General features: G+C 37.5%; 1 protein-coding gene across 3 annotated transcripts; it reads left to right on the forward strand.

The window, feature by feature from the left end:
- Positions 1-1,422: 1,422 nt before the first annotated feature.
- On the forward strand, positions 1,423-14,133 carry LOC121429944 (cholinesterase 2-like). 3 transcript variants are annotated; one of them, XM_041627203.1, is made up of 5 exons: positions 1,423-1,747; positions 6,171-7,622; positions 7,990-8,177; positions 10,093-10,286; positions 13,805-14,133. In XM_041627203.1, the coding sequence occupies exons 2-5, from the start codon at positions 6,270-6,272 to the stop codon at positions 13,957-13,959; spliced, it is 1,890 nt and encodes a 629-aa protein (XP_041483137.1). In that variant the 5' UTR covers positions 1,423-1,747; positions 6,171-6,269; the 3' UTR covers positions 13,960-14,133. The 3 variants fall into 3 exon arrangements, with proteins under 3 accessions (XP_041483137.1, XP_041483139.1, XP_041483138.1); XM_041627205.1 differs by lacking the exon at positions 1,423-1,747 and adding an exon at positions 4,929-5,254; XM_041627204.1 differs by lacking the exon at positions 1,423-1,747 and adding an exon at positions 5,294-5,733.
- The last annotated feature ends 4,626 nt before the right edge of the window (positions 14,134-18,759 follow it).

Genomic DNA, 18,759 nt, shown 5'->3' on the forward strand with positions numbered 1-18,759 from the left:
AAATCGAGACATATATCTCTTTCATCATTTTGAAAGTTATATATAGCTAAAAAAATCATTTTGAAAGTTATATAGCTAAAAATAAATATCCTTCTTGACATAAACCTAAAATACCATATCCAAGTCCCCATCCTCCATACAGTGCTATTAGAGAAGATTTATTACCTTGTATTGTAAGATACAAGGAGGGGGAAGATATTGCACAAAATAAAGATCACCGAAGTACTTCTAAGAATTGGTCTGCGAATGCAGACCCATTTAAGAGCATGGGGATATACATCTATCATCAGCATACACCGTTAGGAAGAAGCCTCTACCCCCCCACACCTTCATGGTGGAAACAGGGTATCATGTAAGGTAATTCGTTCTTCTCCTTTTACTTGCTCGTCTCTCTAGCTCCTTTCTTCTCCCTCCTCTCTTCAGTTTCTTTCCCTTCTCTTAATTTAGTCCATTTTATTTTTACTTATTTATTCATTTATTTATTTGTTTTATTTCATTTATTTTATTCATTTTTATTTGTATTTGTTCTTTAGTTTCAGTCGTATCCCGACACATGTTCCTGCTGCTTTCTGGGTTTGTTACGCCTTCTTCTATGTACATAAATTACATATTGTATTTACATTATTAGGCCTACTATATTATCAAATTAACAATAAACATTTTACATGAAATTGGATATAACCTGTGCAATGTCAATCGGAAGAAAATATTAGTTTAATTTTATTGAAATTAAAAACCAGTTTTTATCATACGTGTTTAAAAAAAAAAATTAGTCACTTTACAAGAGACGAGTCACGTCAGTAAGAATCTCGTGCAACTAAGACAATTACGATTTTTTATTTTACTGTACAACCGAGGACGTCTTATGGCTACCAGTCTAAGAATTTTATCTGCACCGAGAGAGCATTTTGCAACGGGTATGCATATTTTTTTTCTTTCTCTCTTTTTGCTATTTTGCGCCACCTCATATCTCCCTTTTCAGACGTTGCATTTATATTTAATTTTAGGCATAATGTTTAACCTTTAATATGTTGAAGACCGTAGACCAAGATCAGGTCTATATCAAATTGGTTTCAATCAAGAATCATGTAAGCAAGGATAGCGATCGAGCTTCGGAGATCATGTCTCCCGAAGACCAGTTTCATGCACCCACCTACACGGGAGGGGGGGGGGTGCAAAGTGCTCTAAATATACATATACATTCTGTCGGTGTTTGTGTCGTTTTTATTCAAAAAGTCCCCCCCCCCCCCCCCATAAAACGAAAGGTACTTTTGCAAACGGGTAAAGGTGATTACCCTTATTGTACCATCTGATTCCCACTCTGCAGAATAGTGCCTCCTAATAATATAGACTACATACACTGGTCGTCCATTACATGTAGAGTGAAATAAAAAGCGAGCTGTGCCAAGCCACGAATAGCGTATTTTGTCTCGCCAATCCATTTAGGATTGGATTCTTATAATGCCTCACGCACCGAGCAAAGCCCGGGAAAGCCAGATCTTCGCTACGTACAAAACAGACCTGGTGATACGGGCCAGGGACGAACGAAAGCGATCGCCTGCTCTCACGTCTCACATCTCATTTCGCACAATAAATTGAATAAAATTAGATTTCTAGTGAGGATGGGTTGATAAACCGTGCGTGGATGGCCGATGACAGTAAAGTAATACACCATGTAGGCGGAAATGACAGGAAGGCTAAAATCAGGAGGGTTTATGATGGATATACACGCATTGCACACAAAAAGGTGAGTTATATCCCATTGTTTGTAATAGTCAAGTGTGTGTGTCTGAAGATTGCGATATCGCCACACTTAGTGTACAGTGTAATATGTGGCGACGTCGATATCTTATTAAGATGTTTGACAAAATACAGATAAAGATACCGAGTATGTTGTTATGATCTTCGATGTGCATGGTTCTACTTGATATTCTCTGGTAGTATGAATGTACATGCCCGCAATCGGCATTTAACTTCTGCCACGGTAGTTGTTATTATTATCATGACTTGGTGGGCCTTATAAACCACATAAATAGGCCTACTTCTTACCTTGCCATACATCAAGCACATGTCTTGGTCATAATTACCATATTTATATCTATATTTTTTAAAGTAAATATCCTGACGCAAGGGTTGATAATGCAGTATCCTTTTGACACAAATCATTATGTGAATGAATTATCATCATTGGCCAAAAAAGCTTTTTGAATCATTATTAACTCTCATTAGGTAAATACACAATACGATCATATTAATTTTAATAAAGAAGTAAATAAACCAGAAGAATAAATAAGTTGATTCCTTGGCTGTATGCATAATGCTTTTTCAACGTGTAAATAGAAGGCCAAAGGATATGGCATGCCCTTTGGGTATTACAAAATGGACTTGTTTATTAAAAAAAGGAAAATAATGGTACGTGTCAACAGATACATATTTATCTATCAACAATGTATAATCTTTTTCAATAAATACATTTTTCATCATTTTTTGCAGTTCTTTCATAAACGGTATATAAGCTTTATAGGCCTCTTGTTAAATACGTGATTATCATATTCATTTTGCCCATTTCTACTCGATGTTAATTCCATTCTCCGCTGTGATCCTTTGAACTTTGACATCTATCCTGTGTGCCGGCCTCAATTATATCAATTGGGAGTTAACACGTTCCAAAGTCTATATTAACAATAGTGTTAAAAATCGTATGAGAGCCGAATTGAGTGTTCAAATTATAATCAATATTGTAGATTTATAGAGGGCAAACGCGGCCCAAATACGCTATTGGCGGTAGCACAGTAACAGATCATTCAAATGTAAACAAGCTACAAATGAAAAGAAAAATCTTCAAATTTAAATAAAAACTTAAAATTTGCATTGTGCAAAAGTAGAAAGAAAATGCTAGTTTCTTACAATCAGTTTATTCGAACATAATACATGTAATGGGAAAACACATAATAGCCATAGATTTACCCATAGGTAGGTATATTTCTTTTTTTTTTGAATAACTATGAAAATACTTTTACATATTCATGCAATTTGTCTTTACCTTTACTAAGATCAGTCTAAATAACCATTAATACTTTGTTCGAGTTCAAATTCATTTTATTTGACATCTCTAACCCCAACCCCACAAGATTTTTCAATTCAATTCAAATAAAGTTTATGTTCTTCCATTTTCACAAGATATCAATTTACAACATAATCCATACATTTATCATAAAACACTGTAAATACATCGAGATCAAATCAATCAAACAATTCCATAATAATGTAGTAAATTTGTTTCATCAGTCATTCTAATTTTCAATTCATTTGGACGAAATGATTTAAATTACAAACAAGATATTGGCTCATGTTTAAGCAACAGTATCCCATGGTAAATCAATTTGGCCAAGAGATACCTGTCACAAAGATCACATCGTCACACAGTGTGTTCACATATTGGAACTGTGCACTGTAAAAATTGCGGTGTTAAAACTGACACCAGTTGGTGTTGATAGAGGACCACGCCCTGAGGTGTTAAAATTACACCCTAGAGATTAAATAAAGAGTGTAAATGTAACAACAAAAGGTGTTGTAATAACACCTATAGGTGTAAAACTAACACCACCAATTTAACACCGGTGTAAAATAATTGGTGTGGTCCTCTATGTATACCGGTTAACACCACAGTTTTTGCTGTGTGTAAAATATTATTCAAACTTTTAAAATCAGCAGTGTGAAAATATTTTCACTCTGTGGACACATCGACAGTGTGACTGTCTACAGCGTGTTCACATGGTCGACTACGTGAATTATGATCCACACTAATGCTCCGTGATTTCACAGTGTGTTGCACACTGGGAACCCACTGTCATGACTGTAGGACACTGTTCTTTCCAGTTATAATCTGGTTCGTCCTGTACTCATTATAATCAATTTAAGTGCAACCTTTAATCAAACCATGAGTAGGTCCATGATCAAACTGTGAGATCATTGTGACATAGATCCACTGACGACAGATCTATTAATTCCCAAACTTTTATTTACCTTGTAAACAGACATGGTATACCGTAAAACACTCTAAATAGTTTGTTATCAACATATTCACACCATTTAGTGAGCAATATAAGTGTCCACCCGAATGATTCTCATAAACCTCACACCTAAACCTATATAACCACCTATAAATGAGAATGCCTTTATAGACTACTGGTCTTTGCTTTGTAAGAAAAATCGTCCTTCAGTTAGTATTAATTTGAGTTTCCAAACGTTGTGACTTTTTTCATTCATATTTTCTTTGATCTTGTTGAAATAACTATCACATTAGCATATTTAACATGACAACGTTCACGTTTGAGAATATAGAATCGTGATATGTATGTGAAATAGTTGATTTAGGAAAGGTACGTTCTGCACATTTAAGAAGAATGTCTCATTATTTTCTTTGATCTCATTTTATTCGCAATTCTACACTTATTTGTTCTAAGAATTAAATTTTGATCCATTTCATTTTTAATTATGTAAATTTAAAGTTTGTATCCAGAATAAGGTAACTTTTAAATTTCAAAAGCCAGGACCCTTTTCCACTAATAAAAGTAATTAAAAAAACACAGATTAAAATTCCCTCCCAAAAATAATAAACACATGAAAATTATATATAAACACCAGTAAAACTTTCTTCAGACAAGAATGTTTGAGTGATAGGCCTATTCAAATTCCGCCCCGATTTTTTTTTCTTCCAAAATCCTGTCGTATACAAAAACGTAAAATGACCATCAGTCCTAATTGTGATTTTGGCACGGTGACCCCCCCACACACACGCGCGCACACTTTCGAAACCGGTCCGCGGTACCTGGCTTATATAAATATCTTTTAATTTTTATTAAGCCGCAATTATCAATGTTCATGTAACATCAGTGCTTAACATTACTGTTATATTGCCCCATAAAGATGATAAACCAGTATGCATCAGATCACACAGAGCTCTGTTTAAATAGCTTACTGTGGTCACGTCATAGATGATTCCGTGAATTTATAAACAGCTTTCAGCTCAAACCAACTTGAAAATCACAATGAGAGAGAGCGATATTGTAGGTACATTATTCAATTTGATGAATGGTTGCATTTAATGGCCTACATTCTCTGTGCAGCTGATTCCCTCATAGACGGTCTTCAATCTTCAACGCTAGGTAGGGAAGCTTTTCTGCTTTAGCCAGTTAGAAAATGTGTATCTCGTTGACAAGCGTTTTCCGTGATAGTGCGAATATGGCGCCTGGTATGCTTCATTTTCTTTTTTTTGTAATTGTTGTTGTAATAGCTGATTTGTATAGCGCCTTTTGAGGATACAAAGCGCATCTATTGCTACTTCGGATTTAGCTCGAGAAACATCTCTATCAGCAATGCTCAATTTAATAGTACATGAAAGAAATTAATCCGAATTCTACCAATTGATTTCACCTGGGTGGAGTGCAGCACAATATGCGTTGTTAAGTATCTTGCCGGAGGATAGTGATTAAAGCATCTGATATTCAAAGTATGTAGAATGCTAAATTGCTGCATGGTACGTATTGTTCCTGAATACTATGGACGAACACTTTCCCTGACCCATGGTTCATTAGTTACGACAGCGATGCCATCGCCGAAGGGCTTTGTACTTAACAATGCTAGCGTGTTTTCACCATCGCGACTGCGACGGATACTACAACATAGAAAGTCTATTGAAAATGTCTGTAAATCACGATGAACAGCTGAGAGGTATAAGAAAAAAAAAATGGTGAACCGGGGTAGCTGCCGATCGTCGTACGTAACTGAGCTGACGAAAACTTGCAAATGTCTCATTTGTCCCGAGTCCAAGACGATATTGCTGGTTTTGATCAACCGATTTTCGACCAAAATTGCTTTGTGATGAACTTCAAGGGCTTTTGACAATATATTTTCTATGTTGTAGAATTCATTCCCGTCGTGATTGCAGAAATTCTCATCATCACAATTCGACTGACACATGAATGAGGGGATAAATACCGTTTTGAAAGATGAAAAAGAAAAGAATTCAATTTTGAAACATTGGCAAATTTAAGATTTCTTGTGAAGCAGTGTGATTTTCGGTATACATAAGCTGGACTCACCTATACACGGACAGACGACATACCATTAAGTATTAATCATATGTTTCATCTCTTTATATTTTTTAGATGAAGTGATAGTTATCATCATGACAAATCTTGTACTCAACCAAAACAGAAACCGTTCTTTGAGGTAGACGTAGAGAACGTCACAAGAGTCTGTTCAAGATGTCTCGGATGGCTCTAGTGTGGTTCGCTGCTGCAAGTAGCTGCATCTTTCTGCTCTCCATCGGATCAATTTGCGCATCAAACTCAGATTCGAACCTCGTTGTCGAGACAACATCCGGAAAGGTCCGAGGTGCGAGAAAGAACATTCTTAGCAAAGAAGTAATTACCTACCTTGGTATACCATATGGTGAAGCTCCAACCGGAAGTAGACGTTTTAAGAAGTCTACGAACAAGACCCGTTGGGACGGTATTTTTGACGCGTCCCGCTATGGTTATGCTTGCTACCAAGTGGTGGATACTACATACCCTGGATTTCCCGGAGCGGAGATGTGGAACCCAAATGTCAATATGAGCGAAGACTGCCTGAATCTAAACATCTGGGTACCAGCAGACAGACAGAATGAATCCTTACCGGTAATGGTGTGGATATTCGGCGGAGGTTTCTTCGCCGGTTCTGCATCGCTTGATGTATACAACGGAGAGGTGTTAAGTACGACTGAAAATGTTATTGTAGTAACGATAAATTATCGCGTTGCAAATCTTGGGTTCTTAGCTTTGGGTGGGTCTGATAATATTCCTGGAAATGCAGGGCTGTTTGATCAGGCTTTGGCCATCTCCTGGATCCACAACAACATCGCTTCTTTTGGAGGCGATGTATCGCGGTTGACGTTGTTTGGAGAAAGCGCAGGAGCAGTGAGCACCAACTTACACATGTTCTCACCAATGACCAAAGACCTTTTTACGCGTGTTATTCTGCAAAGTGGCTCTTCGTTCGCTCCTTGGGGTGTCATCACAGCAGAGGAGGCATTGCGTAGAGGTTTACTCCTTGCTGAAGGAACTGGTTGCTACACCCCTAACGGGATGCAACCCACTCGTGAAGATATCACAGATATCATAAACTGCCTGCAAAGGGTCCCACCTGAAATCCTCATCGAGAATGAATTTGTTGTGTCTGGTACTTACATCTTTCCTTTCGTACCGGTAGTTGATGGTGAGTTCCTGACAGAGACACCGACGGCTGCAAAAATTACAGGAAGCTTCAAGGAAGCAGATGTCCTCCTTGGAACGAACACCAACGAAGGATCATTCTTTATGGTATATGACCTCCCGGGCTATTACGACAAGGACACGGAGAGCCTGATTAACAGAACTCAATTCTTTGAGCTGATTCCTCGACTTTTGCCTGAAATGAACGAGTTTGGTCGAGACGCCATCGCATTTCAGTACACGGATTGGCTTGATCCTGACAACCCAGCCTTACTGAGGGATGCCACGGAGCTGTATGTTGGCGATTACAATATCATTTGTCCGGTTCACGATTTCGGAAGGTTTCATGCAAGCTCGGGTAACAAGGTAATACTATTAGTATTTTTTCCGCGACGAAACTCCCCTCGAATTGCAACCTGTATGAAAATAAAGTCAGAAAGGGAGGAACGAAGTGTAGGGGCAAATACATGTAGTAAGAACATAGATCAGGGCTCATTTGTTTTGAATAAAATATTGAATCCTTGATGAAAAATTTCAGCAGCGTAGTTACTAACAATATTAATGATAAGACGAACAAAATTGCCCAAGTTTTGCCAGCGTTTGCCGCTGTCCGAATGCTATGATTTTAATAATTTCAATTCTTGATATACGAACTGCTTTTTGTTAACAACCTAAAATAATTTGTCAAAGATAATTGGAATTCTTGGTATTTTCTTTTACCGATTTTATCCAGGTCTACGCATATCACTTTGACCAGCGAGCAGCCAACAATATGTGGGGTGATTGGATGGGCGTTATGCATGGGGACGAGATCGCTTTTGCCTTCGGTCAGCCTCTTCGGCCAGGCCTCGGGTTTTCCGAAGGTGACCAAAGATTGAGTGAGAAGATGATGACTCTTTGGGCTAACTTCGCAAAGACAGGGTAAGACGTTTGAAATATAATTCACGAGACATCGTAAAATAAAGAGTTATTTGTATTCAGTTAATTCTTAATCTTGTAAGTATATGCAAGAGACTAGGGATACATAGAATGGAGACCCACTACCTAATGTGAAAGGAAGTACAGGCAAAAAATAATATGTAGTCAACTTTAATGAGCAAGACGGTGGAATTCCCATTGAGATTTATTTTGAAAAAAGAGTCATTGATAATTTACCCTTGTTTTTTGTTTTAATTTAACGAGCAAGACGCTGAAAATCCCATTGAGATCTAATATGAAAATTGAGTCATTGATAATTTAACCATCAGTAATTGAGATACCGTTTTACACGGGGACCATGAACATTTACATTAACATTGTTTTTGAACCTAAACAAATCATATTTTAAAGTAAAACAAACAAAAATCACTTGCAAAACACTGCTTGTCGAAATAACGCAGCACCCCCCCCCCCTGAAAAAAATATTGGGGTGTTCTATTATCGTGGGCACCCCCACTACCCAGGGTCATGTCAGTATTAGTATTTCAGTGTTCGGATAGTCCCTCAACCAATTACAAACATGTCGCCGTCTAATTGGCTTGTTTGAATGAATAATGCAGTCTGTGTAATGCTTTTAGTGTCCGGTTTTGATCATTATGTCGTCGGGAAGATGGATTAGGGAATGGGGGAGAACCCCTATGTAATATTACAAATACATTTTTAGGACTACAAGCAGGGTTTTTTTATATTTTTTACTTCGTCTTTTCATTAATATGACTGCTTCTGACGCTGGACCATCTTCATAATATACAGGCCCACTGTTGTAAATAATCAATTACAACAGAATGCAAGCGCGAGCTGAAAAGAATTGATTCAGCATTCAAAGACGAAGTAAATAATATATATATATATATATATATATATATAAAACTACATGTTGATATCATGCATTTCGTTATTTCATTGATATATAAACTGGGTTCTAAAAGAAACTGCTCAAACATTTACAAAGGCACTGCACAAATTCCACTCGAACAAAATGAACAATATTTTTGCACAGAATAGCTTCAATAATTCTTTACCAGGCACATAATTAAGAGATAGGTCCAAACGCAGAGAGGTGGTAGCCCCTCACATCAATCGTTTAGAATCTAAAATCACAAAATTACAAAAGAAAGACCAAGGAAACTGAAATGGGACAAACTTCTCAGTTTATTGCACATTCCTGTACGGGGATGTTTAAATGATTGGCTCAATCAAAAATAATAATAATAATGGTGGCTACTTATATAGCGCACAGGTCCACCTTTCGGTGCTCATGGCGCTTTAAAAAGGCACTGCTATTATTATTACCCCGGCTAAGCTAGGCAACCGATTAAGGCGCACACAGCTTTTTGAGGAATTACTTCCTGCCGGTACCCATTTACATCACCTGGGTCGAGTGCAGCACACAGTGGATGAATTTCTTGCTGAAGGAAATTACGCCATGGCTGGGATTTGAACCCACGACCCTCTGTTTCAAAGTCCGAAAACTAATCCACTGGGCCACAACGCTCCAAAAAGAAGCTATAGGAAGTTAACATCAAAATTTAAAATGACTGGAACAATGACGCAGGTACACACAGGCCGGGTCCCTCTTAGCATGTCTCGGTAAGCGTATGTGAGATACAAAAAAAACCGAACGGAAAGGGTTAACGTAACGATTTGTAATAATTTGTTTAATATTATGTGAAAAGGATAACATTTCGCTCGCTCGCGACTTTTTACAAATTTCCCCATACATCCCACTCACAATATTGTGCCAGTCAATTAATGTATGGCTCCCTACAACTACGCTACTGTTGCAAAGAGAACTGGAGAAAAATTATGTATTCATTGTCTGGTTTCGACTTTTAATTTAATTGACTCGTTGTCACAGCAACCCGAATGGAGCGGAAGAGAGTGACGACATCCCGGCTGAAGATGATAAATGGTTATTGTTTGATCAGGACAATCAGAATGTGTATCTACTGAAGGATACCACAGTGGACCACGCAAAAACGTACACATGGGACCGAGCTAACTACTGTGCGTTCTGGTCGGAGTATGTCCCGTTTCTCAACACACAGACAGGTTAGTGACTATAGTAGGGCACTTATGAGTAATTTATACCCCAAATCGCTCACGTGTCAAAGCTCATCAAAAGAAAAAAAATCATCAAAAATCAATCCCTCGATGATTTCGTCCAAAATCACCGACATTTATCACAATGAACTGTCCAAAAACATGGGCGGATCCACTTTTGGCGAAGGGGGGGGGGGTGGGCGTACTGCCGAGCGGCGCACATATTTTTGCACTTCACCGGCGCCATAAAAATGTTGAAAAGGGGTAAAGTCTTTGCTGGGGATAGTCTTTCCTTTGCGATTGCTGACATTATATCAATGCATAATTTCTTTAAGCGGCGCCTTTTCTTTTCTTTCCTTTCCTTTATTTTTATTTTGTTAAGTGGCGCCTTTTCTTTCATTTACTTTTTTTTAGCGCTGCCATCTTTCCCTTCCGCTCCACGACCGCTCCAACAACGCTCGGGCGGTGTGACCAGGCCTTTATATATTTTCCATTAATTGATTTAATCAATAGTCATCTGTCAGATCTTTACTCACGCCTGTCCAGAATGCATTGCGCGCGGATGTATAACTCATGCGTGCCCGTAATGATAAAGACCCAAGGTTTATGGAGTGCCGTTCTTAAAAATATATATGTTCGTCATTTGACATATATTATGAATACTACAATTGTCAGTACACAAATAATACACGTAAGCGCGTGCATGCAGGGCCAAATAATGAACGATGTGCGAGGAGAGCCAATGGATATCGCACCGAGGTCCGCAGACCCGAGTGCGGTATATCCATTTGGCGAGTCGAGAATGGAGTTCATTATTCATGTAATGTATGCACACGGATGCATGCATTGTTTGTTTTATACTACCCCTTCCCCATATGTAACAGAGTTGCCCCGATTGCTTTATTTGATCTAAATTCTGGATAATTGTAGATAATTTTAGACCTCGAACTATCCTGCACTCTGACGTCAGGGTGCATGATAGTGCATTTGGTATTACGTCAGAATGCAGGATAGAGCATTTTGGATGCTATAGTGCAATTCGCTGAATATCATGTGATCCGATTTGGACCAATCAGATAACACAACATGCTTGGGAATTGTATAATTTCAAGAAAATGATTTTCAATGTATTATTGTTTTAAAAATTCGTTAACGTTTTTGTTATTAATATAAGCAATTCCAATTATTTATGAACATTTAGTTTCTGTTATAGTTGTTATTATTCATAATAAGGAAAAACAAATCATATATGAATAATAATATTTCGAAAATCATTATTCAAGTACTGAAATAGCGAAAAAGGATTTTCAATGTATTGTTTTTAAAATTCGTTAACGTTGTTTTTAATATAAGCCATTTTAATTATTCATAAACAATTATTCAGTTTGTATTAGTTGTTAGTATTCATAATAAGGAAAAAAATCATTTATGAATAATAATATTTCGAAAATCATTACACAAGTACTGAAATAGCGAAAAGTGACAACAATTTCAACATAAAGATTACTTAAATGATACTTTAACTTACGGGTTACGATTCCATGTTCTTTGCAGTTCTAAACTTTACATTCTCTGTTTTTCTGATAACATTGTACAAAACAAAATAGAATTGTATGGAGATTTTACAGCAAACATAATTTTCCACGTAAATAAAGCTCGGCAAAGAAATTATGCCTTATTAACAAGTTTGATCGACAAAATTGTAAATTTTTTCCTTTTTCTATTAGAGTTTGCTTTCAATTTCATAGTTTTTACTAAAATTTCCATCATTTAATTTTTTTCGCCTGAAAAGTGCGTGCAACTTTCGAAATTTCGTGAAATTTTCGCATTTTTTGTTTCGCGCAAAACTTGCAAATAACATGTATTAATTACAATGAAACATAAGCATCAAAATGAAAACAACTTCAATATAGGCTGAGTGCATCATGTATGATATGATTTAGGGAAGGCATACACTTGATATAGATGACGTCACCATATTTTAATCATCAAAATTGGTGTACGTGGTGGTATTGGGATTCCCAGTATTTGTAATTATAGAATACTCTGACTAGACAGTTGTTTATACGACGTGGATAACGTCTCATGACAAATGATCTCCCCCTCTCTCTCTCCCTCCTTCCTTCTCTCTGTCAGTTTCTCTCCTCTCCCCCTCTCTTTCTCTCATTTCATTCTTCGTCGTTCTCCCTTTCTCTCCCCATCTCTCTCTCCCTCCCCTCTCTTTCTTTTATCCCCTCTAACATGCCTATCTTTCTCTCCTTTTCTTGCATTGCTGGTTATTGTTCTTTTCTTTATCATCCCATTTTCCTCGTTCTCATTTTATCTCCCTCACTCATCAGTTTCTCCCTCAAACGTATGTGATGTTTTATACATCCCCCCTTCTTCTCCTGTTTACTCTTTCTCCCTCTTTCCATTCCTTTATCTATTTCTCCCATTTATCTCCTTGTCATTACAGCTTTCTATCGTCGCCCAAGACTTCACCGCTATCTCTTATTTTCACTCTTTCACCCCTCTCTTCCCTCCCTATTCTCCTGCTTCCTCCCTCTTTAAATTTCTTTCTTTATTTCCCCCCTTTATCTCTTTGTCATTGCCACTTTCTATCGCCCAAGACCCCCCCCCCCCCGCTTACTCTTATTTTCCCTCTTCCACCCTCTCTCTCGCTCTCTTTCTTTTTCTCTCACACACACACGCTATCTTTTCCTTTTTTTATTGTTTAACCTATCCTTGTATGGTATGTCGTTGAGTGGAAGAGGAGAGTGAGGGTGATGTTTAGAAGAGTCCACTTATAGGACCCTGGGCGTCTCCTTAACACTATCTCAACAACTATGTGAGCAGTGCAACTCATCCCAGATGCACTGGGGCATTCATTGTCGAGTACCCTTTATTTTTTATTGCTTTCTCGACATTGCCTGAAACGAGAGGCCCCCACGGCGGATGGTGTCAGAACGAGAAGTGCCCCTCCCATGGGGAAAAGGTCAACCACACCACACAGTTATATGTGGAGGAGGGGGGGGGGGTCTTTCGTCCTATTTAATTCTATTGGGGTGATTTTATGTAAATGTGGGTGAGGGTGGGTGCATTTGTATGTGCGTGAGAGGGATGCGTGTCTTTGGGTGTCGTTGGATAATGGTTAGAGAGGGTGTTGATGGATGTGTTTATAATATGTGCGCGTGTGAGGGGTGCGTGTGGGTCAATGTGAATGTAAGTGAATGTGTGTGTAAACTGTATATGTGTTTGGGATGAGGGTAGGTGGAATGGGTGTATATGGCGAGTGTGATGGTGTGTGTGTGAGCGATGTGAATGTGTAATTGTGTATGGGTGGGAAGGATTGGGTGTGCCTGGGTGCGCAACTATGCGTGTTGGTGTGCGTATGTCAGGAAGTCACGCAGAAACTTCCTCTTGGACAGCTAACATTTATGTCTGTCGTAACATATTACGATTCGCAACAGTTGAAATCAAGAAATCAATCGCAAAAAAAAATCAAGAAATGTAATGATTTTAATCCAATGTACTATTGATTATTGCAGCTAATATTGACGAGTCAGAGCGGCAGTGGAAGGAGGATTTCTACCAATGGAGCACCAAGTACATGGTGGATTGGAAAGCAGAATTCAACCATTATCTCTACAGCAAGGATTCTGGGTGCCCCAACGACGCATACTCGGTCAACGAAACCCCATAGTGTAGGTCCATGGTATTGTGAGAAAACGTGTATTTTTTACATAAGTTCAAATATTTTATCTGATGTTCAGAGAGTCATTTCTACAATCCCTAGAAAAAATGATGAGATGACGAGATACCGTCATGTCTACATCCCGTTTAAGAGATGATCAGATGACAAGATCTTCTATCTCGACATGTCTACATCTTTTAGAAGAGATGATCAGATGACAAGATCTTGGATCTCGTCATGTCTACATCCCGTGGGAGAGATGATCAGGTGACAAGATCTTGGATCTCGTCATGTCTACATCCCGTGTGAGAGATGATCAGATGACAAGATCTTCTATCTCGACATGTCTACATCTTTTAGAAGAGATGATCAGATGACAAGATCTTGGATCTCGTCATGTCTACATCCCGTGGGAGAGATGATCAGATGACAAGATCTTGGATCTCGTCATGTCTACATCCCGTTTAAGAGATGATCAGATGACAAGATCTTCTATCTCGACATGTCTACATCTTTTAGAAGAGATGATCAGATGACAAGATCTTGGATCTCGTCATGTCTACATCCCGTGGGAGAGATGATCAGATGACAAGATCTTGGATCTCGTCATGTCTACATCCCGTGGGAGAGATGATCAGATGACAAGATCTTGGATCTCGTCATGTCTACATCCCGTGGGAGAGATGATCAGGTGACAAGATCTTGGATCTCGTCATGTCTACATCCCGTGGGAGAGATGATCAGATGACAAGATCTTAGATCTCGTCATGTCTACATCCCGTGGGAGAGATGATCAGATGACAAGATCTTGGATCTCGACATGTCTACATATTTTAGAAGTCTAGAGATGATCAGATGACAAGATCTCAGAGAGCTAGTCTTGTCTTCATCTTTTAGTAGAGATGATCAGAAGAAATGGTTATGGATAATTTTTGAACATCTGGGTGGCACTTTTAAGCTTCCCTAATTTTCTTAGCTCAACTTGCGAGACTGCAAGCTTAATCGGTCCTTTGTCGTATTAAGCATGGTATCTGAAGCAGCACATCGAAGCGATTTCTCATGTCATCACTCCAATAAGATAGGGTCTGTCCATGGTAAAACAATATTTCGTCATTCTGTATACTAGGGCTATCTCTGGCTTGTCTGGGAGTTAAGCAACACTCTGAAATACTTTAACCAACCTCCTGAGCTGGTTAACATGTGAACCTACCAAACAGAAAAATCTCAATTTGTTTGACATGCATTTTTTATATTTAACCACCAGTTTCTAAGTTCACATTTTAACCAACATATTTTTTTCTGAGAGTGAAAGTTCTCTATTGAGAAGGAATTTAATTTTCCTTAAGAACAAATATTGCGATCTTGATCTTACGTCTCATGATGTGCAGGTTGCACATCGATTTTTGCTGTGATTTTTTATGGGGGATGTAGAATGACGGGTATGAGAAACAGGCAGTAATTTTTTAACAGGCAAGGTCATTTAAAGGGACCCTAAACAGAAAATTGTTATATACCATGAACACGAAAGTGAAACAAATTTCGTCATCTATAAGGAACATTTTGGGAATAGCTTCTATAGATATCCCTAGTTTTGCCATTTTGCGAGCATTACCGTCAACTTCTTCGACTACTTTCATTTGTCACAAATTGAAACGAGGTCCTGACAAGTTTTTACTTCGTTAATTCCAATGTCTTATACAATTCGCCCTTGGTCGGAATGTTTATTGGGTGGTTCAAATTATTTCCTATTATTATCGGGAAACCTCTAAACGAGGATGCTGCTTTGTCTGTCAATATTTCAGGTTGTCAGAAGGAAGCTTTGCTTAAAAACATTGTGCATATTTTATGTGTAATAGTATACAGTCTAATATACGAATAAATAAATACTTTTTTATTAGGCATATATTCATGTAGGCCATGTTTCTATCGTATATGCATACATCCTGACCTTAATTATATTTATAATTATATTGCAGAAGTATACTATCCTTATTTTGTATGACGATACATGTATCACAATATTGAAACGGTGTTGTGTTCGTAGAGCGTTGATACTTTAATCTTTATTTCTGTGTCAATTACAATATTGTAACCATAAAGCGCTTAAAGATATTCATATAGTGTTTTGTTATGCGCGTTTATTAGTCTGTTTATCACATTACCATTATAGCACGTGGAGTGAATTAAGTTTTTGTGTTTTTTTTTATTGAATTTGTTGAGTAACCTAAACAGTTTTTACCGATTTAACTTGCAATATTGTTCATATATGGATGTTTTCTGGATGTATTACTCGACTAAATGATAAATTCATATAAAACTATTCCTACATTACCGCTTTTATATAACAGTCAACGGTATGCTGCAACTGACCCTTTTCGATTCACTAGCTTATTTACCAATTTAATTTACAGTTATTAGTAAATCACATCATGCGTTGTACTTTAACATGTAATATGAAGATAATGGGCAGTTCTTTGAAAAACATCGTGAAATCAAGGCAGGTAATTCTGTATAATGTATTAAATTACCAGTAAATTACGATTAAAACACACTTTCGATTTTCTATTTTACATTTCCATATTATTTGGTATGAACGTCATTTCTGGTACACGGGAAATGAGGTGCAGTATACTAACTGAAAAACAACAAGAAACTATCTTTACATCAAACAATCACTTTGTTGGAAAAAACCCGGTAAGATTACCGAGTCGATAACCGCTACTGAGATAACAAGTAAAACATGTGTTTACAGAAGAGTATATTTGATAATCAATAACGTAACAGATTCCCATCGAATAGTATATGCATATTTTCTACAACTTACATTTCATAGATTTAACAAGCAACAGACTTGAAGTTTGACTGTTGAGTAATTGTTTGATATTGAGTTAAGACTTCTCGTGGGCATTCTATACTACCGTCCCTAATAACGAGGTCAGTACTGTTATTGTTTAATGAAATATTTATGTTTTCGCAACTGAGAATGTTATATCAAGAGTCTTATTTTGTATATTGTTTAGAGCTCTGATAAAGTGTGTACCTTGACAGGCTTGACTGACACTGTTAAAGGCGTCACTTCGCTTACTGCAGTTATTATACAACGTTCGATCAGAGAGTTTACATCACTGGGTAGGAATGTTTCCGAGGACGCTTTAAATGGGTAGTTCAATCTGTCAAAAAGTCTGTTCTAAAAATACCAGGAAAATATATTAATATAAATGGTGAAGGTTTGAGAAAAATCAATTGAATTTTTAAAAGCTTTATAAAGGAATAGCGTTGATAGAGTGACAAGCAGTTATTTCATCCCGGAGGATTATGATAACGATCAGGATGATGATTGCAGTTGCAATCATGATGGTGTTGAGTCTGCCTAACATAGCTCCAACTTAGGCAATGGGTTTAGTGCGAGTTTGCAATCACCCAATTTTATCCCAATATGGCTCAAATGAGCATTTAACAAGACCATGACCTTCATCTGAACTCGGGTTTAACTCTGGTCTAAGTTAGGGGCTTGACTATGGATAGCCAAATGGGACACGAATATTTAACAGAACATGTTTGACTGATCAGTTTTATCTTCATTTTATCTGTTTCTCAGATCATTCATTATTGTTTGGGAATAAAACCGAACTATTTTTTCCCGCCATTATAGCATGTTGGTTAAAGAGCACAGTGAACATAAGAAAATTAATGTGAGCCAAACTTTTTATTTTTGGCTTTCCATAAATTTAGCACAGAGTTAAACCACGACCTATTCATGTTGGTTTTCAGAATGTTGGTATATCTGTTTAAAGCTTTGTGTTGGATTAGTTCAGAACTAATCTGATTCATGTAAACTGCCCCTCGTGACGGTACCTCAAAAAGATGCAATTTATTTAAAACACACTGTATTATGAATAAAGGTACAATTTTTATCAATGTAGAAACTTTAAAAAAAATCAGAGCTTGGTGCAAACAATGATAAAAACAATTTGGGTTACAACACCGTTCTCGTTCAGATACGAAGCTATGATAGAGGATTTTATGCAGAGATTTGTATGTTTGTTCCAAGTGTGTACTATATGCAATATTGAATGTATACAAGATATTCTATATGACTACATGTATATCATCACTTATTCATCTATTTGAATATTGTATAGTGAACGTGTGCTATAATTAAAGTAATAAGGACAAATATTGGCTTGAAGGTGAAGTTTGTAGTTCAATCTGTTCAAGGAGACATACTTTAATGGAGGAAGACTTGTCTGTTGCTGTGTGACTGCTCCTTTTTGTTGAGGATTTTTAAGAACACGGCGGAAGGCAACGATGGGGATTTTTTTTTGTTTAAGAAATGGTCTGCACATGCTCAGAAGTGTGAGTGTGTGCGCGCATGATTGTGAGAAAGCGCCGGCGTCACGAGAACGTCTGCTTGATTTTCGTTGCACAAAATGCGATCGAATTGCAGTCCCATATTTTTTAAAGTTCGGAATAATGGTAAGAATGCGAAAGTGTAAAGTCAGGTTTACTGGCAATCTACTGGTAGCATGCAGTATAGTACAAATCGCAACCGATGGCAACGGATTATAATGACTTCATTACAACTTCAAATTCAATTCGCTTATTTCGATTATTCATACCACTATTTAGAACTTAAATTGTAAATCTTTTCCAGGTTAAAACATTTCAAATTATATTATGGCCACTTTATTTGTTTTGTTCTAAACGGATCGAGAAAATAATGTGCGCCCGTGTTCGGTCGTATGCCTTTGGACGTGCGATGCTGGTGGAGTATATACGCATATATATAATATATGGACATGATGGATG

The sequence above is a fragment of the Lytechinus variegatus genome, chromosome 16 (genome assembly GCF_018143015.1).
Source record: "Lytechinus variegatus isolate NC3 chromosome 16, Lvar_3.0, whole genome shotgun sequence".
In the NCBI taxonomy this organism is placed as follows: Eukaryota; Metazoa; Echinodermata; class Echinoidea; order Temnopleuroida; family Toxopneustidae; genus Lytechinus; species Lytechinus variegatus.